Raw genomic sequence first — 22,533 nt, forward strand, 5'->3', positions numbered from 1 at the left:
TCACGGGAAAAAAAACGCAGCAAACATAATTTTGGTAGCTAAAGGAAAAAAAAATAGAGCAGTAAAACCGCCACATGGGTAAAATCCCTAAAAAGTGTCTGGTCCTTAAGGGGTTAAGTAGTAAACCCACTTTCACAATAGTAATATTGTAAATGCAATGTTTATTTTATATGTATATTACATGACTGAAGACACTGGAAGGCTGGAATGGTTTTATTCGGCTCATTAAGACTGACTGGTTTCTAAAGACTCCGGTTCTTCCCCACATTCAAAGCGCACAAAATCCAAGACCTGCACTCCGTGTGGCTGGAGGTACTGTCCTACAGTCAGGCTAGGCTCCAGCAAGAAAGGTTGGGCCAGCATTCTGGTTTCTGCATCTCCAGCAGATTCATCTTCTAAAGACCCCACCGATAAGGGATTCATGCCTACTACATGCTGGCCCAGCCTACGGCCAAGTTCAGTAATGTTGCTTGTAGAACTTGCATCAGCCTTTCGACATACAACCAGCGACCCATATTTGCCAGATGACACATTGGACGAGGACAGCAGGTCTCCCTGTAGAGTGCCATGCGTGTAAGACCCAATGAACATGTCAGAAGAGACCGTCACCCACGCAGCCCTCCTCATGATCATGTTTTCTCCAAGTTTTCCTTCAAAGCAAAAATAAAAATATATGACTATAAGTGATAAAAAACGGAGAAAGAAAGCTGAAATAAAGAGTGACATCAGAAGAAGAGGTGCATCAAGAATCGGGCAATGTTCTATTGTGACAACCCTAGTGAGCTAGATACTGCAGGAACTATTTCCATACCAAGCAACATTCTAGAGGAAACACAAAAACATTTTTCTTTAAGTTTTTTTTTTGTTTTCTCCCCCCTCACTTACAAATGAATCAGAACTTTATTTGTATTTTTCCGCAGACATAACCGTGTGCGGGCTTATTCTTTGCAGAACGAGCTGCATTTTTATAATGTTAACATGCAAAGAGATGCAACATGTTATCTACTTTTAGCACTACAAGCTAAGCTTATGTACGGACTCGCAGAATAAAGTCCAATTACGATAATACCAAATCTATAGATTTTTTTTGTTGTTGTGCTACTTTAACCCCTTAGTGACCAAGCCCGTTTACACCTTAATGGCCAAGCCAAATTTTTGAAATCTGACGTTTGTCACTTTAACATAGAATAACTCTGTAAAGGTTTTGCATATCCAAGTGATTCTGACATTGTTTTTTTGCCACATATTGTACTTCATTTAGGTGGCAAAAATAGACCGATAAATAAAGTGCCAAAATTGGGAACATTTTGAAAAAAATGGTTATTTTTTCACATTTTCAACTGCAATATCTCAAATATAATCACAGAAAATGGCCGTTACTTACTGAGTGAGGAGTGCATATAGATGCATCCTCTCACCATGCAGGTAGCTGACTACCAAATGGAGGAGCCAATTACACCTGTGCAGGACACCGATAAGACAACCACTCACACTGCCTCCTGATAATGAGGGGGGTGGATGCTTGGTGTATACTCCCACACATAGTGGATACAGGGTGTCAGACCATTCTGATATATGTAGTTCACCATGCAGACCAGCAACCTATTAATGCCGCCATGATAATTCAGCGGGTTGCCCTGCATATCCATCAGTGAACCACATTGGTACTGCCACCCTGGGCTCCCCCTGGAGTCTTAATGCCACACTGCATGTGAATGATAGATAATAAATGCAAGGCATTGGTTGGATGTTGGCCAAGATACATGAGCCCACTAACCACTTCACGGTTCCTTGCGTTGTAGTGGGTCCCTTAGTGACCGGCCTATTTTGAACCTTAAAGGTTTAGTGATATTTGCAGAGGTCTGACATATTAAGGCCCATTTAATTTTGCATTAACTGACACTTGGTACTAATGCCTATTAGTATCAATTAGTAGTGTGTGAGCCGCCAGGAGCTGTATACAGGGAACAGACCACCCGCCGTTCGCTGAATCCTTTTGCTTTATTCTGCCAGCTGATATAATGCAATCAGCCGTAATCAGCTCTTCCCCGGCAGAACACAGCGTGTGGTCCGTCTTATCAGCTGTTCTGCTGAACGACGGATTTTAGGCAGAACTAAAAATTCTATAGTTCGTCAGAAAACTGAAAGATGGGCACATTTATACACAACGATTATAGCCCAAAAGATGGCTTTTGAGCGAATTTGTAAGCAATAATCATTGTCTAAATGTGCCTTTACTCTCCTTTTTTTTTAAATTATTTACATTTGTTTAGAGCTGTAACCAATTGCCCTTACATGTGCACGCGATCTTAAGGTCTATTATACATACCAATTGTCAACACAAGAACATCTTTAAGCGGGGATTCATCAATCTTCATTTGCAAAATCTCATCACCAGACAGGAAACCCTTAAATATTAGAACAATGTACATCAATGTAAGCAGAGGGGAAAACTACTGAGCTACCATTAGGACCGAATGTCATAACTAGATCAGTGGAAATGTAGTTGTCTCAAAAGACATGGCAACCCTTTATGTTGGGCCTTGCAGTAAGCCATGCTTAGAAAGAGGGACAAAACCCATATACAGATTAGCATCTCTTGTCAAATCAATGTTATGCTGGAGATGTGTATAGATGCCTCTGTGAGACACCCCAAGTAAAGTGCGCTCCACCCTATAGTGTAGAGAGAGCATACCTTTATCTAAGATTGGAGGGGAAGTTTCAAACTCATTTTCACAGAGGGCCACATAAGCCCTATTGTTGCCTTCAAAGAGCCGATTCACATGAGTGCATTTACGCCTCACTGTGCATGCAATGTTTGCGCATAGAATATGCAGTGAATAGAGCCCATTGATATAAATGGGTTTGTTCGCATGAGCGCATTTTTTCATGTCCAGTGCCATGACTAGAGAGGAGCGAGTATACTCGCTAAAGGCAATTGCTCGAGCGAGCATTGCCTTTAGCGAGTATCTCCCCCGCTTGAGACAGAAAGTTCGGGTGCCGGCAGCGGGCGGGGAGCTGCGGGGCGAACGGAGGGGAGATCTCCCCCCCCCCCCCCCCCCGCTCCCTCCTGCTGACTGCTGCTACTCACCGCTCCCCCGCGCCGGCGCCCGAACCTTTCATCTCGAGCGGGCAGATACTCGCTAAAGGCAATGCTCGCTCGAGCAATTGCCTTTAGCGAGTATACTCGCTCATCTCTAGCCATGACCTTTCTTGGTGCATGTTACACACCACAATAGGCCATTGAAGTGTATGGGACAGCAGAAATAAGCAGTGAATACGCATGAAACTTGCATAATCACTGGGTATTTGTGCACCATTTCAATGGGCCAATCTGTGATCTTCTTTGCATGTGCAAATATGCACTGTATTTGCGCACATAAAAACACGGCCTTAAGCGATTTTCAGTCACGCAAATACATTGTGTATTTGCACAATCGAAATGCACCTACTGCCAAGCCTTAATAGGGACTCCCATAATGGCTGCAGTAATAATAATGACCCCAGTAATAATTGTGATCCCCAACAGTGCCCCATTAGTAATAGTCTCCCTATTAATTATTGACCCCCATAGTAGTCCTAGTAGTAATAGTGACCTCCCTATTGGCCTCTGGCATTGCACTCACCTAGCCTGCAGGTCCGATCCGGCTGGGAGGCAGCACTGCAGTGTAAGGCTGGATTCACACGAACGTATATCGGCTCGGTTTTCACACCGAGCCGATATACGGCGTCTCTCAGTGCTCTGAGCTCCCGCCCCCTCTCTGCACTATTTGCAACTGGGGGCGGGGCTAATTTGCGCAACTTAGCCCCGCCCCATCCCACCTCCTTTCATTGCAAATAGTGCAGAGGGGTGGAGAGGGGGTGGAGAGGAGGCAGAGAGGGGGCAGGACCTCAGTTCCTGCTCCTGGCTCTTCCATCCCCCCCCCCTGCAGATGAGGACACCGTATATCAGCTCGGTGTGAAAACCAAGCTGATATATGGTCGTCTGAATCCACCCTAAGACTGTAGATTATGTAGACCTCTACTATTGTGCCATTTATATAACAAGATATAGCTTCCTTTCGCTATGTTTTGCCGCCCATAACCTTCCTTGCTTTTCTATTGATGGGACTGTGTGAGGGCTTGTTTTAGGGGAGGTGACCGGTCATTTTTATCGATACCATTTGGGGTCCTACTTTGGGTGACTCTTTGATCGCTTTTAATTCAGTTTTTTCTTAGAAACAGGTTGACAAAAAACCTGCTTTGCTCGCTTACACAGTATACTGCAATACTATACTATTGCATTATACAGCATTTTAAAAGGTATATTATTAAGACATTTCAAAGGCATGTGGCACATTACAACCAAATGGCAACCCGCAATCTCATTATTGGAATGGAAAGCAGTGTATTGAAATCAGCATTTAAAGAATTAACGGCCCTGATCAAAGTCATCTCTGTTAGCGGCTGTTGCAGATGGATGTCAACCGTCAAACACAGCCGACATCAGGTGAGTATAGGGTAGCTTGCATCAATGACAAGTGAGGTGCACTATACATGTACGGCGCATATCAGAAGGGGTTCGTCCAGAATTTCAACAAAAGTTACAAACTGAGTAAAGAGAGCCAGCAAAGTGTCTTGGTGGAATGATGAGAGAGAACAACACTAAAATGGGGCAAAAACAGCAGCAGAAGATACTGTAAGTGCTCTCCATCGCTGTGTTACATCTGCCCCTGTGATGCACATGTGAGTTACCAGCTCTATCCCAGCATCTCGCAGTCCGCCTTGTGACTAAAGGATTCCTAAGCAACAATCTTGGCAAGTGCATATACAGTAGATGGAGATCTCGGGCATGCTGGGTAAAGATTACCTTGGAGTAAGACGCCTGCTGCTGTTCCCTGCTCTGGCAATGCCGCAGAGTACAAAGTGCTGCCTGCTGAATCAGATGCTGAAACTTCACATTTCTGGCCACAAAGTCTGTCTCACAATTCACCTGGAAAAATACAGATTTTATTGTTTCGGTGTGTTGAACAATAAACATGTCCGCTCCTAGCGCTTCCATTACTTCTGGGTGCCCCTCGTTACCACCATCACTTGTGTAGGCAACAAAGCAATACACAGTCATTATATGGACCAGGTGCTGGAAAATCAGAGGTTATCACTAATTATCTTTACTAATAACTGATCTACCAGCTGCAGACATGCAGAGATGAAGTATCTATTAGATGGCCACGTGTCTGGTCCAGTAGTAAAATCCCTAACTAATGTAAGGGTCAGTGGTGCTTTACATGCAAGCAGCCATTTATATATAGTATGTTAGACTGTAAAAAAAGACATATGTCCAGCTAGTTCAGCCTATTACCCCCACTATTGAAAAAAAGGCCAATTTTCCTCATTAAAAAGGTAAAAAATTCTTTCTCGACTCAGTCTGACAATCTGAATAATCCCTGGATCACTGATCCTTATGAAGTAACCAGTGATTATAATATTGTAACGCTCAAGAAAGACATCCAGGCTCCTTTTGAACTCATCAAATTTGCCCTCACCATGTCCTCAGGCAGAGAGTTGCAGTATCTCACTGCTCTTACAGTAAAGAACCTTCTATGCTGGACACTATAGGCCTGTAAGTCTTACATCTATTGTAGGTAAAATGTTTGAAGGGTTTATAAGAGATGCCATCCTGGAGGATCTCAAGGAAAATACCTGTATATCTCCGTATCAGTATGGGTTTATGAAGGGTCGCTCCTGTCAGACCAACCTGATCAGCTTTTATGAGAAGGTAAGTTCTAGACTGGACCGGGGAGAGTCATTGGATCTTTTGTATCTGGACTTTTCCAAAGTGTTTGATACTGTGCTGCATAAAAGGCTGGTATATAAAATGAGGAAGCTTGGTCTGGGTGACAATGTGTGTAAGTAATAAGTAACTGGTCAGTGATAGGAAGCAGAGCGTGGTTATAGATGGTACATACCGTACTCTGATTGGGTCATCATTACTAGTGGGGTACCACAAGGGACAGTATTGGGCCCTACTCTTTTTAAATATGGGTGCATCAAAAGAGGTCTAGGAGAACATGATGAGAACATTGTTCTTCCTCTTTACAAGTCACTGGTCAGACCACACATGGCATACCATGGACAGTTTTGGACACCGGTACTCAAGAAGGACATATCAGAGCTCGAGTGGGTACAAAGGCGGGCAACTAAAGTAATAAATGGTGTGGGTGGACTACAACACCCAGAGAGGTTATCAAAATTGGAGTTATTTAATTTAGAAAAAAAAAAAAAAAAGACGGCTGAGGGGCGACCTAATACGATGTCTACACCGATATAGAAGGGGGTTCTTTACTGTAAGAGCAGTGAGACTGAAGAACTCTCTGCCTGAGGTTGTGGTGATGGCGAACTCACAGAGTACAAGAGGGGCCTGGACGCCTTCCTTGAGCGTTACAATATTACAGGTTATATCACTGATTACTTCTGAAGAGTCGCTGATCCGGGGATTATTCCCTTTAAATGTTCCATCATCCTTAGGCTACATGCACATGGCAGAGCTGGATTTCGCATGTGGTAGCAGTGGCATCCTTGCATACCTGCTTTTGTTTTCGTCAATCTGTACTGCGGATGGTTCACACAGCTTGCCGTCGGACATGCACAGTACAGATTTTTATTTTTAAACTCCCGTTTTTTCCCACAAAATCCGCGACCCGTCCACAATGACAATTACGGACGGGCCGCGGGTCGGACGACTTCCATTTACTTCAATGAAAGCCGTCCGTGCGGGAACCAAAGGAAAATAGAGCATGCTGCGATTTTTCCAGCCACGAGTGGAAACCCCAATTGGTTTCCAGTAGTGTGCATGAAGAATGGTTTTTCCATAGCATGCTATGGAGGGTTATTGCTGTGGACCCCAAAGGCGGATGCCAACTCCAGATTCCGCAGCAAAAACGCGCCCGTGTGCATGAGGCCTTATTTACATATTTTTTTTTTTTAGGTATAACACACTATGTTATATATTACCCCAGTGAATAAGGTCAAGGGCATCGCTAAGCCGATCAAACTTTGCCTTCCTTAAGTCTAGTATTTTCGTAGCTCCCTGATAAAACTCCCTACTAAAAGATTAATGGAAATTTATCATATGGTCACTATTTTCCAGGTACCGCCTAACTGCAGGAGAGTCCATGACCAACAGGAACAGCCTGCGTGACCTTTGTCAGCAATGGCGATGCTTTTCCTGGCTTCCTATAGATGTTTCTGTTATCACAGTGATACTTTAAGTAGTAAATGAAGTGATGACAGTAATATGCGGTATCATGGTTTATCACATTACGAGCTGCCACCACACAATGGAGGTTTTTTAGGCTTAGAGTCTATTAATTTCTTCTGATGAGTAAACGTAAAGGATAAGGCTGGTAATATTAGTTGACCACAACCCTACGGACACGCTTGGTCCTGAAGAATTCATCTCCATATGTACCAAAGCAGTCATGGAAATCCTAAGGCTGTACGCAGCTGTATAGAGCTGGCATTATAGGAGCCCCTATATTTTGGTAGAGCTAGTTCACTATGTATAGAATTCTTTTATCCTATAGGATATAGCCTGGCTCACGCACATCATTTACTCACTTCCACCATCACTGCTGTGTTGCCTTCCTGCAGAAGACCCACAAGACCCTCGGCAGTCCTTCTTCCTTGTAACTTGGAAGCTTTATTCCATCCTTCTTTTTGGGCTTGCTGATGGAGCCACGTCTCTGCCTTTAAGAAGAATGAACCGTGAGAACGGCGGCGAATATGAACCGGACAACATATATTCCAGGGAAGATATGTAGACACTATTCTGTACTGGCATCATCTATAGCCCTCATGTGTATAAAGTAGGGGTTAAAAAGTTCACATCCCAGTATACATTTTTTTTCACAACATAAATTCTACAACTTTACACTAAAATCCCTCTCCAATCAGGTGACCAGATTCCCAGATGATAGGACTAACCCATTCCCAAAAGCATAATGTAAATATACACCATTCGGCCGTGAAGGGTGTATGGAGCGGACTCAGGAGTCGAGTCCACAAAATACCTGCTGGCTTTCAGCTGTGTCTGATTGCAACGGTTAACTCTTTAGATGCCAGTGTCAAAGCTGACTGAATGAATAAGCAGTGGGAGGGGGAGCGCACCTTCCCATTCCCCATCTCCAACCACCATGACATGTTCAAGGGGTGCTAATAGGCTAGCATAGCACCCTGAAGCCTAAAAGCTCCCAGGGATGCCATGCATAGATGCCTATCAAGTCCCACCCGTGCCAGGCCTTCATAAGTAATGTTCTAAATAACTAAATACTGCAATACTGAATTATTGCTGTATATAGTACAAGCAATCAAATGATCACAAGCTCAAGTCGACTGTTGGAACAGCTGCGGTAGAGGATCCTGCTGCCGACTCCCCAGTAATAAAAAAAAAAACGACACGTCTGAGCCCCGGTAGCTGAAGGGAGGGGAGTATCGATTTTTTTTTTTTTAAACACTATTTGCATGGTTTTTCAGGGAAGGGCTTATATTTAAAGCCCTTCCCTGAAATCCAATTACTGGGGGTCCAGCAGCAGGATCCTCTACCGCAGCTGTCATGTGTGACAACTGCGGTAGGGAATTGAGGAATTCCTCTGCTGCATCTGTCACAGATGTGGCAGATGTAGCAGCAGGCAATTCTTTTTACTAGCGGGGATGAAGGAAACATCTGTCGCATGCGGCAGATGTGTTCTTCATACCCGCGGGGGACACGGCAGTGTCGGAGCGCAAGTTTGTTTTTTTTACACTAAAATTATTATTTTTCAGGGCAGGGCTTATATGTAAAGCCCTTCCATGAAAAACAATTCAGCGGTGCCAACAAACCACTGAATTCAATGGATCCGCCGGCAGCAGCCGCGGCTCTATTGAAGACAATGCAGAGCATGGGGCACCTTGAAAAATGCTTGAGTCTCCCATTGACTTCAATGGGGTTCGTTAGTCGAGCCGAGCTCTCGAGCATTACAAAAAGCTTGGCTCAAGTAACGAGTACCCGAGCATTTTGGTGCTCGCTCATCTCTAGTTACCTTGGCTGCTAAAAATGTAAAAAAAAAGTGATCAAAAATATTTTGGTATTGTAGCTCTCTCGCTTTGAAGTGAATGGGGAAACTGCAATACCAAACACAGCCACTGCAATATGGATGGCATTCTGAGCACTACAGCCTTACTCAGCAGCTTGATCCCATGCGCTGCTATTGAAGAGCAGCAGCAGCCGCCACGTGCCGTTCATCTTTCACACGACCATTGCAGCTAGTCACCAGCTCCGGTGGTAATATTGCCATGTATGGCATGCGATTGCTGACGTCGGTGACTGGCTGCAATGGTCACAAATGTTGAATGGCACGAGACTGCTGCGGAAGCATCTGGGATTGGAGCAGCTACTTTGGAGCAGAGACAATTACAAGTGAGTACCGGATAAATGTTAATTCTTTTTATCCCATTTCCGGTCCAATTTTTCAAGTTTCCTTTAAAGGGATTAAATTGGTGCTATACTGACAATAAATGGTGGAAATTTCCAGGAATCTTGCAATACTGAGGTGGTGGAGGAAGGTCTAGCTGTAGGGGCTCATTCACACAAGTGTATTTGCACAACGTATTACACGTGTAAATTTTGCAATGAATGGGTTCATTCACATCAGCGTAAGTTTTACTCAGTGTGCGATCGGATGAAACAATGCGCCACATGACCTATTTTGTGTGAATTTGTGCAAAAGACCACTGGAGAAAAAAAATAAATAAATCTTTTTTTTTTTCTATTTGTGCGAGCAAACATGTGGTGGATTTGTGCATACAGATACATGCCAGAGTCGGCAAAAGCGCATTTCAGTCACGCAAACACGTGGCATATTTGTGCAGCCGAAATGTGCTTACGCCTGTGTCAACGAGCCCTTTAATACTGCGGAAGTGAGTAAGAGGATAGAGGACATGAGGAGCGTACATTACTGGAACTCCTGGCTATGTCTATTTTGACAACTGGTGGGGGAATCTCTTATGATGCCTAATTTCTGGAGCTGGCTCCTAAAACAGGTTTAGCATCCTTTCAGACGGGAGGATTGTGCAGCACTTAAGCGCCCAACAGTCTTCTCATCGATATTGTTCCTGTGCTTTCACAGAGGAGCTATGAACAGCTCAGGGAATAGAGGCAGAGAGGCCAAAGATGCCTTACATTGTCTCCATTCACAGTAAACAGGCAGTTGTTCATAGATGAATGACTGCCTGTTTACGCGAGCCGGCCTTTGCTTGATTTTTATGCCTGCCTAAACTGAACAATGAACAATAAGCAAAAAGAATTATCATTCGTTGCTGGTAGTATTTCTACTGAATGACGCTCAGATTAGCACGGTCTGGCGATAACCTGAACAAATCGTTCAGTGTAAAAGTGCCGTAAGATTTGTCCTGTGGAGCTGGATTTTTTTGGTTTTCTATGCCAGTCAAGACTTTATCCGTGCGCCAAAGTTAAGAGTGAAAATGGTTTACTAAGTGAGCTGCCCTTCCTTCCTTGTTACTATTCTATGATGTATTCCAGCCTGGCTTAAGCTACGTGAATGTTTGGCTGGGGGATGAGAAGCGGTTGCACTTCTTACCTGTTCGGCATCATCGTTGAACTTCTCTAGCGCTTTCTTACAGTTGATAAACGAGTAACCAGTTTTCTTTCGGAGTTTAACTAAACGTTCCTTGTTGGCTGCCAGTAACCGGAAACCGGAGTGGAATAGTCCAGCCTGCTGCCAGGAAATGAGCTGTAAAATACATAAGTCCCAACCATAATCAATAAAGAGACTCATTTCTACTAGATTTCTATACTTTGTGTATGTTGATAAAATATGAAGCTTCTCCTAACATTATAAACAGGCTGTCAACAAACAGGGAGCAACAGTCATAATAAAGCGCTGGTCACTATGAAGTGCACACATCTCTGGAGTCAGGTAGTTTGATGCTGGGGGGGGGGGGGGGGGGGGGGGGGGAGGGATATGCCACTTTTCTTGGACTGTAAGTAGCATAGACACTACAGATTACCCGCAGCGGAATAGTCAGTGTAAAATCGGCAGCGTTTGACAGTTAAAGGAACATGCATGAGATTTTAGGAAATCAAACCCAGATGCAGTAAATATGTAGATTTATAACATTTCTCCTAATGCTGTAATACCAATACAAGGTACAGGAGTTGTCCAGGGAGAATACTACCGATAACCCGTCCTCAGGATAGAATACCCAACAGTTGCCTGCATAGGATACGCTGCCCTGTTTGGGCGCCGTATGATACGCCGTTCATACGCAGGCATTGCGAAGGGGTGGTGTTTTCATACGCTTCCTTGCTCTGAACAGAGCGGGGATTTAATTAAAAAAAAACAACACTGTGCATCTCTGTGACATGTGATTCGCAGGTGCCACACACTGCCCGTACACGGTCACTGCTGGCAGAGCGTATGGGCTGTAATGTGTAAAACGCTGCAGTGATTTACGCATGCAGCCGTGGGCATGGATCATAACAGTGACACCCAGGATATCAGTGGCACGCCACGGTGCCCCATCTTCCCGCAGTGAAGCGATATCTGACAGGCGAGTGAGAAAATTGGACCAATATTGCAATCAGTAAATCTACATATTTTTCTGTGATTGTGCTGCGTTTTGTAAAAAAAAAAAAGCATCGCATTCCTGTAAATGCGATTTTCATGTGCATGTTTTTTTAAAAAGGCGGGATTCACACAATTGCCGCAGAATTTCCACCCACAGCTGATAATTCCAGGATTAGCCAGCAAAGTGGACGAGATTTTACAAAAATCCTCGTCCACATGCTGCGACTGATCCGTTGCAAAAACTGACATGCACCGTGGAATTCAATTCCATAGCATGTCACTTCTTTTCTCGTTTCCGCAGCGGCCTTTCTCCTCTCTATGGGGAGAGAAAGCTACAGTGGAATGCTGACGGCGAAACCGCTCCAAAACCCATGGCTAGAGGCTGCACGGAAGCTACACTTATCCCGCGGAAATCTCGCGTTTTTCATTGCGTCCATTCTGCGAGAATTCACTGAAATTCCGTCCCGTGTGACGCCAGCCGTAGGACTACTGCCCACGAGCGATGATCCGCGGGCAATAAATCACGCTCTGTAACGCTTTCCATAGGGCTTCTATGGAAAGCGCCGGCGTCCAGAACGGAGAATCATAGGGATTCTCCGCTCATGGAATTTAGCCCTTTCCAATCCACTGTCTGACGTCTGAAGACATTCTGATTGAAGGCTGTACAGCTCCGATGTGGGAAGACGTCCAGCAGGGTATTCTTACTGTAAATTACTGGCCGCTCTGTTGTCGGGGGCCTCTCCCACATGTCCCATACCGCAGTACTGGTCTAGCCAGCAGATGGTGCCATTGTATAATGACAGAAAGAGAAAGCCCCCTAGAAAACCTTGAATCCAAAATTGGATTGCAAAGGGTTAAATTGTGGCATGCAGCGATTGCCGCCATTCTCCGCAGTGAGCCTATCTATAGATAGGCTCATTTTGGAGACCTGTCAGGGGGCCTAAAGGGGAAAAAAACGCATCACACTCACATAGAAATCACACTCATAGGAAATAGTGGGCGATTCTTGTACAAAATCGCCAAAAAAATATGAATGTCGCCGTTTTCCAATCTTGCACTCTCACCAAGAGACGAATTACGTTCGGCTCGCTACATTTACTCATCACGCTGCATGCTATGTAGCGGCATAGCCGTTGCTTCGCCTTGACTGCAGCGCTGCGCAAATAACATAGGTGTGCTACAATAACGCCTGGCGCTCTCACATCTGCATTCATGCAGGGCATGCATCTGGAGTGAGACTGGGGAATTCTACAAGTCCGACCCGGGTAAATGGGACACGCCGAGCCATGTCTATACGGACATCTCACACGTCTCACCTTGGAGCGCAAGAGCCCTGAGAGCGCTGCCATACTTCTCCACTATGAATGACAGGGCGCGGGGAGATGACGTCACGCGCTCTAGTATCTGCTGGGGACACTAGGGGGAAGACGCCGCGCTGTTAACGGTCGTCGCAGCGGCCATCTTGGTGAAGCTGCAAGCACCTAGAAAGCCGTCCCAGGGAAATGCGGCAGTGATATGTGACAGAGAGGCGCTAGACTAGAGGAGCTTCACCTCAGCTCGTAGATACATGGCAGTGACCAGATCCAGCCCTTATAACGTCAGCTGCCTCCCTTCTGCTGACCACACAAGATGGTTGCCCTAGGCAACGCTGAAGCATCAGTTCTGCTCATAGTAACACATAACTTGTATTATATGTGTAAAAAAGAGATATCGAAAAAGATAAATAAAACTACATGGCTCAGCAAAACGTATATCTGTTAGGGGCGCGTTCACACCAACGGTATATCATGCGCACAAACATGAAATCCATTCTTTTGAATGGATTCGGTCATGGGGCGATTTTTCTTCTGCTCGCAGCACCTCGTTCATTGTTTTTAATGAGACCTTAAAAGTCATCGATATGCGTGCGAGTGCGATGTGATGATTAAGTAGATGAAAAACACATCCTATCATACACGTGAAACGCGCGAGACGATCGCAATTTTGCAGATGCAAGCACTGTATCGGGCCGAGTTTCTCCAATGTAAAGGCCGACTTCACACGAGCGTAAGCGCAACTGCACAAGCCTTAGCAAAACTTTTTGCGCACATATCGGGCAGGGGCGTAACTAAAGGCTCAGGGGCCCTGATGCAAAACGGGAGCTGCCCCCCCCCCCCCTCTATCTGTTTCTGTACCCGTACCCATACCTAAACCATGCTGCACAGAGACATAACTTGAAGCTTCTGGGCCCCAATGCAAAACCTGTAACAGGCCCCCCAACTATAATGCTTTACTCATAGTACTGGGCTCCCTATATGGAGAAGAGAGGCCTTATGGGCCCCCTAAGGCTTCTGGGCCCAGGTGCAACCGCATCCCCTGCACCCTCTGATCTGGAATATGATTTCTCCAGCAGGCTTTGGGGTATTTTGTCGCTTTCCTAATTGTGTGGAAGCAGTATGCGCACACTGACCAAGTCAAACACAAGGTATGAATCTCATGTTAAAAATGGCTCTCCTGGCAGAGACGTCCAGACAGGCCTTTTTATTGAAAAAGGATAACACCTGCCCTTTATGGGCGTTTAACAGATTACATCACTAACATATATATATTCTTATTCGCTAGATTATACAGAGTCTCCCGCCTCCCTAACCTCCCGTCCTCACGTCCGCCAAGGTATGGACTTTGTATTCTTTAGCATGCAGACAGCCTTAAGGAATTCTGTGTAGTTGACAAATGATTTGTTTAACTAGCTTGTGTTTGAAGAGTGGAAGGGGGCTAGGTATTGAACACAGGATATACACGACACTATGGCCCTTAACTCTTAGAGGTCTCTTGTGCAATCCCTATGTACTTAGAGCAAATACATCACCCATCCATTGGCTAGCAAATACCATGATTAGATTGTGTGTGTGTCCTTTAAACTCTTGAGCTAAAAGTCATTACAACAACAAAATACATTTGGGTTATATACAAATATCGATAGACATTTTATACTAAATAATTATCATGTCTATCACAATCCCCCCTTAAAATGTCTATCCTCTAATTCTCTATCTAATTTTCACAGTTTTCTGCGCATGAGCCTATAACCGGAGCGCGTTGAAGGTTCGTTTTAGGGTCTTCAAGGGGGTGTAGGACTTGTCCACTCCTTCTGGGGATGCATCCAGCAAACTCATGATGGGAGCGGCTTTTCCAGCATCAGTTTCACAGGTCTCTCTGACACAGGGGATAACACAGCAGACTAGAACAGAAAAGGTAACCATCAGTTCACATACAACAGCGACGCCCGTCTGTGCCAGGATCCTTTACCACCCGCTCATCCATGGCGAGGGCTGGTCCCAAAAGTTAGCTCTCTTTAGTTAGTGCGGTCAGCTTCTTAATAGCAACTGCGTCTTTACCCGCGGGTCACGTGTCGTCTAGGATGTAGGTACAACAAGTCTCCCCTATCACCTTACAGACACTCCCCTTTTTAGCTAAAGTCATATCTGAGGTCACTCTATTTTAAAAAAAGTCATAGTCGAGGTAGGTCCTATTGGTCGACTAGTCCCTATAAGGCGTCTCTAGTATAATTTATAAACCACTGCTAATTATAATAAACATAATTAATCCAGTCAACGTTTATTTACCATAATGATCAGGAAAATGGACTCGAATCTAGTTTTAACTTGGTCTCTAATTTTTAAAACTTGTCAGGTACCCCCCTTGGCTATCCTATGACGTCAATGTACACGTGTAGATCAAAACTACCACCAGGGGTCTCTCTTCTCGCTCTAGCATAATGTTACAATACTAGTAGCGTACACAGGTACGCACGGCGTGGGACTCCCTAATCTTCACCCACACCAATGTCCCTCCTGGAGATAGTCCTAATGGTGAACACGTCCAAGTCGCCTCACCCTTGCGTCAGGGTTTTCCCACTGCCCGTAAGTCCCTACTCCTAGGAGGGGGGGGATCCCTACCTCACCTCAGAGGGAGGCCATGGATTCCCTGGGCTCATTTCCGGGCATCCATACCCTCTATCTGTACAAGTTAACACCCCACAGGGTGTGCCCTCGCCGGAACCTAAGGTCTTCTGCACTATCCCTAGGCAAATGGGAATTCCACTGACAATCCATCTTAGGAGATCGGGGCAGGCACAGTACTAGTACATTTCTCCTTTTCTTTGGTAGCGTATGTGGTTGGCATTATCGGAACTGGCTCTTCATCTTTTTCGAACAAGGGAAACGTTGGTGTCTGACAGGATGTGGAGGAGCATAAGGGCTTTACTAAGGCACACTCCCCTGTCCAATTACCCTCCAGGCGGGTCCTCTACCTCATGTCTCCACAAAGCCAGTAAACGTCTCCTAAGGACTGGACCTGATTCTGCATCTGTTCCCCTCCTATCATACTGTAGGAGGAGCAATACCCGTTGGCGAGTTCCCCAAAAATCTCCCTCCACCCTGCCTATTTGCCTGGCAGGTGTAGTTTCCAGGGTAGTCAGTAATACTCTCTCCGGTGCAAAACACTTAAGTAGTTATAGAGTATTCCTTCTTCCATTTCTCACGGACAGTGAAATTAGCGGAAATGTTCGTGAAGAGACTAATAAACCACTCTTCAGCATCTACAGGGAGATTTAGGGGGACCATCCCCGAGTGTAGTCGGGCACTACCGCACACGCAACAGTTAGACTTGTTGCTCCTGTTAGCATTGTACCTCATCAACTCCAACCAGAGATTCTGGTCAGAGTAGCCAGTCGCTACTGTCAAGGTGTCCTCAAAGGTAGGGTCGGCTATGATCATCATGTTCGTCAAGGTCTTTATTTTACGGCGGAGGGGGTTAATTATGGGCACGGGACTAAGTGAAGGCTTCCATTCGGCTGCATCTACCATATCCCTTATTTTAAACTTCCCTAAGGGATCTGTCCTCCCGTACCGGTATGTCCCCAGACTATAAGTCTCCCCGTCCCCCGGGCTTGGATCTCCCATGGTTAATGTAAAAACCGTATTAAAACCAAGCAACATACTAAGTTCAGCCTTCCAATACCTGCTGTCCTTATTATTCTCAAGGAGGGTTATACGACTAATTAGGGATTTCCCGCTCTTATCTTTCTTATTTAAGGCACTTCGCGGTTTATAGGACTAGTCTGTTCCTGCGTTCCATCCCACTAATCCCCAATAACGGCAGTCTTCTCCCCAGACGTTATCAGTGGCGCAAACATATTGTATTCCCCGGGTATATAAGTCATATAACCAGCCGGACTGGGCTAAATCAGGCCTGCGGTGGGATCTTGCGCTTAGACACGGGACCACAGTACAATAGTCGAAGGAATATGCGGCTACTTGAGCATTGGACGAGTTATACCAGAAGGTAACCATACCCCCATATTCTTCCGACTAAGGATTCCAGTTGCCACCCTCCTCTCTCACTAGCCTTAACCAGAGTAATGTCTTTGGCACAACTAAGACTGGTCTCCCGGATCTGAAGCTTTCTTACAGTATGAAGCATGGATCCATGTAAGTCTTTCGGCTAGTTTCACAGCTGTGGCAGTAGTCAGAAACACCTGGTAGGGGCCATCAAATCGGGGCTCAGGAGGGTGCTTCCTTAGGAACTTCTTGACGCACACCCAATCCCCAGGCTGCAAGATATGTGTCCCAGTGTCTGCCTCTGAGTCTGGAAGAGAACACCTGTGCATAGGCTTTGGTTAGTTCTTTAACAACGGAAATCACATACTTAGTCAACACATCAGATTGTAATTGTAACTACTGAGGATAGTAAAGACCTAGCCTTGGGGCTAGCCCAAACAATCTCATAGGGAGATAATGTATATTCCCCCCTAGGTTCATATCTAACACTGTATAAGGCTATTGGATGACAGTCTTTCCAAAGTGGCGTCATTTTTAAGTATCTTACTTTTTAGCGTGCCACTACGTCTCTCCACCTTTCCACTACTCTAAAGATGGTAGAGTATGTAAAAGGCCTGGGATACACCCAGAGCAGACATGACATGTTACATTCACCTGCGAAGTTTATACCTCTGTCTGACTCTGAATCACCTCTGGTACCCCATATTCACAGTTTACCTCGTTCATGAGCTTCTTTGCGGTTACCTACTTGTTTACCTTGGTAACAGGGTCGGCCTCCAACCTGCAAAGACATCAACAACAACAAGCACGTATTCATACTTCCCAACAAGTGGGAGCTGAACGTAGTCAATTTGCAATCCCTGAAATGGGTAGAGTGGTCCCAGCAAGTGTGATGTGGCAAATTTACTTCTGCCCTGACTCACCTATGGCATAGATCATGCTAAACTGGACAAATGATGCAGCAGCTACAGAGAACCTAGAAGTCGCCCAACCTCTTTCAAGCGTCGTCGTCATTACTGCTTTACTAGGTGGGTCTTTCCGTCCATCAGCTGGGCCATCATGGGATACAGGAACTGTGGTGGGCAAGTGCTGTTGACCGTTCACCACACGCTGTCCTGTTTCTGCTGCTCCCATATTAGTCCATTTATTCTTTTCTTCCTTGCTGGCTTGTAACTGTAAAAGTCTTTTAGCATATCAAAGTCCAAATTTTTGTCAATGTCCAAAGTTTTTTACCACTGACTCATGCTGTCAGTATCTTTCTTCTTTCTTCCACGGCTTGAGGGCCGCTGCCTTTGCTGCGCTGTCAGCGAGGGTGTCGTCTCTCGCCTCTCCAGTGTAGGACTCGGTGCGAACTCTCAACTTTGTCAGGTAGAAGTAGGGCCTCCGTGCGACTCTGCACCGCTGCACCATACTCAATTGGTTGTCCTGCTAAGGTAAAAACTGTCTGGCCTTCCATATTGGGCCGTAATCATGAGCTGTGCCAAATGCATACCAGGAGTCAGTGTAAAGGGTTGCCGGTCTTACCTCTCGCCACTCTACTCGCCTCAGTGAGGGCCTTCAATTCCGCTTATTGTACTGTGACATGCGGAGGCAGAGCTTCTGCTTCTAGGACATCTTGTTGTGTGACCACTGCATATCCGATGTGGAGTCATCAATCCTCACCCTGGTACCATCTGCAAAAAGCTCACCATATGCATTATCAACAGGGGTTCTGGTAACTGTTTGCATATCTGCAGTTTCTTACTGAATTAGTACTAAATAATCGTGCTGATGTTCTATTTCACATGGCTCAGAATCTTGTAGCACAAAATCATTTATTTATTTATTTTTTTCAAACCCAATAGCTGATCTACAACACCTAGATCATCTATGACCCTGATCACCTATGCCTCCCCCCTTTGGAACCGCAATACTCAATGGAAAAAGAGTCATTGCGTTCAAACTAGTAAACCAAGAGGCACAAAAACAAGCACTTTGTAGGTCAAGGTGACATTGTATGCAGCGAAGTCTGAGCGAAAATCTCCTTACAAAAATTTTTTTTCCTTTCAGGTCGCAGTTAGCATTTTTTAACACAAGGGGGCGCCACACAATTCAAATTTTACGTCACCCAGTGTAATAGTATTTCAGGGTATGGCCAGCGTTTAGCTTTTACTCTCCTGTCGGAATATAATTATAGCTTCAGTGTAGACTGACACTAGAATATACAAAAGACTTAAAGAAAAAACTAAAGAATACGGATGAATTAACATCCTACTCTGGGCAATTCAGTCCCTCTTTCTTCACATAAAAAGTAAAATTACTTCACCAAATTGCATGAAAAAGTTTGCTGGGTGACTATAGTGAAATTATTCCATCTGTAGGAGCCTTCCATAACATCATCTGTCTGAGTATCCATTGGAGAAGCGGGCAGTGGAAAACAGAGCCCCTGGGAACATGAGAGAGCGTCCCCTGTCATGTATTCCCGGCCTCTGCCCCCCATGCATCAACTCCAATCTTCCATGCGCTATAAATCAGCTTAGTCATCTACTAATGTCCCAAGCTGCATCTCCACAAAGGTTTGTTTCCCTGAACTTATCACACATCCAAAGTGGCCACATCTTGGAGCGTAACAAAGTCTGGTCAAACAAAACCTTACTTCAGACAATCATGATGTTAGCACTGGATACAGTGGCATTGGGGAATATAGGCCTCCCAAATGCAGCAAAATGGCCGCCAGAGGCAGAAAGGGGCGGGGCTACAAATCTCCCAAGTGAGGCAAAATGGCTGCTGAGTAGCAGCACTTCCAGGTGAGGCAAGATGGCCGCTGGAGGAGGAAGGGGCGGGGCCAGGTCCTGTCCCGGATGGGGAGGGACCGGAAGTAACATCACACACCCTAAAAGTGAGCACATGGGGGGGGGGAAGTAACTTCAGGGTGGGGGCAGGCCTCACTACATTTACTGCAGAGTCACACTATGTTGGATTGTAAACATTGCAAGCACGGCCGCCATTACAGGGAGGGGCTGTAGTCAACACAAAGACATTACATTGTTCATTAGCAATACACATACCCCCCTACATGCTTTCCCCTCTTCAATCTCTTAACTACGTTATACCTCCTCCTAGCAATCTAAAAACACCTTTCTTTCTGCTAGGCTTCCTGCTCATCTTCTGTAAACTTTCTACAACCTATCTTATCTGTCCATGACCTAACATTTCTTTCTGCAACTTTTCCTGGTCCTTTCCCATTGTTCAGTAACCAAATCACAAGCTCTATGACCTTTGTCCTTGCTCACTTTGCTCCCCATTCTCTAAACAACCTGCGTCTATGCCTGAACCTTCTCAATCTGCTCAACTTTATGCTACCTGCTTATTCTATTCTATTCAAAGTTTCTGGACACGATAGTGTTCCTCTTGTAAAATCTGCTTTCTTCAAATCCTTCCAATATAACCCCTCTTTCCCACTCAGAAAAGACAAAGGAAACAGAAAGGGTTAATTGAAAAAGCTTTCAGTTCACTCTCTTACCAGCACCCCTCCCCCAATAATCAACACTGCACATTCCTTCTATAATACCAGACAGACAGGATTACTGGAGAATACCCACAACGGCTCAAGGTATATATATATCTCATCCACCTTTATATCAACCAACCTCTACTAGTAATCCCCAAGAGCACTCCTTGTACACGATCTAGACAGGACATTTAGCTATACACAGAGACTGACGATTATTTTCAATGACCAAAACCTCAATAATATTCTGGAGAAATCAGCCGTCACAAAGCACGACTATACTTCATACGTATATACCTTTCCACATATGAGAACATAACACGCTCAATCATAAAGTTAAGTATACGTATCATAAATCTTCCTAACCTCACACTAGTTTTACCTAGGAGCACGTGTCACTGGCGTGTTCCCTCAGACTTAAACAGCCGAGTCCGCCCTCCCGACACATTAACCCTCACAGAATTTATCTCTTGGTCTTGCATAAACAATTTTTAACCGTCTCAGACACAACAGCATACACAGCGTACAAAATACCCCTAGACAGGTAACGTGGTGGTTTTCCGAGTGGACAGAACTAGAGTTATTACCTGTCTTTCAGTGAAGGTCCAGTCTGGATCAGGAACAGGCAGAAAAGCAGTCAGAACCCAGCTCACATCGGTAGATTTACATAAAGCAATCTTACCGTGTTCTGTAGATTTTCGGGCCCCTGAGTTCTGCGTGCCATCTGCCGATCTCTGTACGTTCCAGGCTGTGACCTCACAGATCCACTCGCTCACCCAGGGACTCCACTGATCTGAAATATGATTTCTCCAGCAGGCTTTGGGGTATTTTGTCGCTTTCCTAATTGTGTGGAAGCAGTATGCGCACACTGACCAAGTCAAACACAAGGTATGAATCTCATGTTAAAAATGGCTCTCCTGGCAGAGACGTCCAGACAGGCCTTTTTATTGAAAAAGGATAACACCTGCCCTTTATGGGCGTTTAACAGATTACATCACTAACATATATATATTCTTATTCGCTAGATTATACAGAGTCTCCCGCCTCCCTACCCTCCCGTCCTCACGTCCGCCAAGGTATGGACTTTGTATTCTTTAGCATGCAGACAGCCTTAAGGAATTCTGTGTAGTTGACAAATGATTTGTTTAACTAGCTTGTGTTTGAAGAGTGGAAGGGGGCTAGGTATTGAACACAGGATATACACGACACTATGGCCCTTAACTCTTAGAGGTCTCTTGTGCAATCCCTATGTACTTAGAGCAAATACATCACCCATCCATTGGCTAGCAAATACCATGATTAGATTGTGTGTGTGTCCTTTAAACTCTTGAGCTAAAAGTCATTACAACAACAAAATACATTTGGGTTATATACAAATATCGATAGACATTTTATACTAAATAATTATCATGTCAATCACACCTCTATAGTTATGCCCCTGCCGTAGGGCATGTTCACTTTCGTGCGGCACACGAGCGCACTGATCAAAATGGTTAGGTAGTTCCAGATACGTTCTTTTTCCAGCAGAATTACGCAGTGTTCCACGCATCTCCTTACATATTGCTCGCACATATGTGCACCCCACATTGACTTCTACAGGGACCTTTGGTGTGTAAATGCACAGAAAGATAGATCATGTTCTATCTTTCTTGCGTGGCCGAAAATGCGCGTACAAAATACGGGCATGTGAATTAACCCATTAAAATCAATGGGTTCTATTCACTGTATGTTGCGTGCGCAAATTTTGGCTGTGAAAATACGCCCTCGTCAAGTAAGCCTAAGAGATATAAATCTCCATCAATGTCAACCAGCGCACATGAGACCTGACCTAAGTTATTAAAGGGGTTTTCCGGGACTCTTTACATTTTTTCTATTGATAAACAACAGATCATCCTAGATGATCAGTGGAGATCCCCCCTTCTGATCCCTGGCGATCAGGAGATTCCTCGAGCCGCCGTCACAGCAATTGGCACAAGAGTAGAAAGCGCTGACCATAGCGCAGTGGCCTGGGTTGGTACTGCAGGCGTAGTTTCCATTGAGTTCAACCTTGGCCACTGCGCTATGGTCAGCGCTTCCTGCACTGACCACAGTGATAGTGGCATTGGGCATCACCTGA

General features: G+C 45.1%; 1 protein-coding gene across 1 annotated transcript; it reads right to left on the reverse strand.

Moving 5' to 3' along the window:
• Positions 1–144: 144 nt before the first annotated feature.
• TSFM (Ts translation elongation factor, mitochondrial) lies at positions 145–12,994 on the reverse strand. Its single transcript, XM_066584390.1, has 6 exons — positions 12,923–12,994; positions 10,617–10,769; positions 7,600–7,728; positions 4,850–4,972; positions 2,330–2,408; positions 145–650 (listed from the first exon to the last, which is right to left on the reverse strand). Exons 1-6 carry the CDS (start codon positions 12,953–12,955, stop codon positions 226–228), a joined length of 942 nt encoding a protein of 313 aa, XP_066440487.1. The 5' UTR covers positions 12,956–12,994; the 3' UTR covers positions 145–225.
• Positions 12,995–22,533: the final 9,539 nt, after the last annotated feature.

Source organism: Eleutherodactylus coqui, chromosome 1, assembly GCF_035609145.1.
Source record: "Eleutherodactylus coqui strain aEleCoq1 chromosome 1, aEleCoq1.hap1, whole genome shotgun sequence".
NCBI classification, from domain to species: Eukaryota; Metazoa; Chordata; class Amphibia; order Anura; family Eleutherodactylidae; genus Eleutherodactylus; species Eleutherodactylus coqui.

Excerpts from the sequence above, each read along its gene's own strand:
- TSFM (XM_066584390.1), bottom strand. The coding sequence starts at position 12,955 with ATGGCAGCGCTCTCAGGGCTCTTGCGCTCCAAG. Across the intron at positions 10,770-12,922 it reads CAGGGCTCTTGCGCTCCAAG|CTCATTTCCTGGCAGCAGGC; the intron begins GTGAGACGTGTG and ends TGTATTTTACAG. Across the intron at positions 4,973-7,599 it reads ACACAGCAGTGATGGTGGAA|GTGAATTGTGAGACAGACTT; the intron begins GTGAGTAAATGA and ends GTATTTTTCCAG.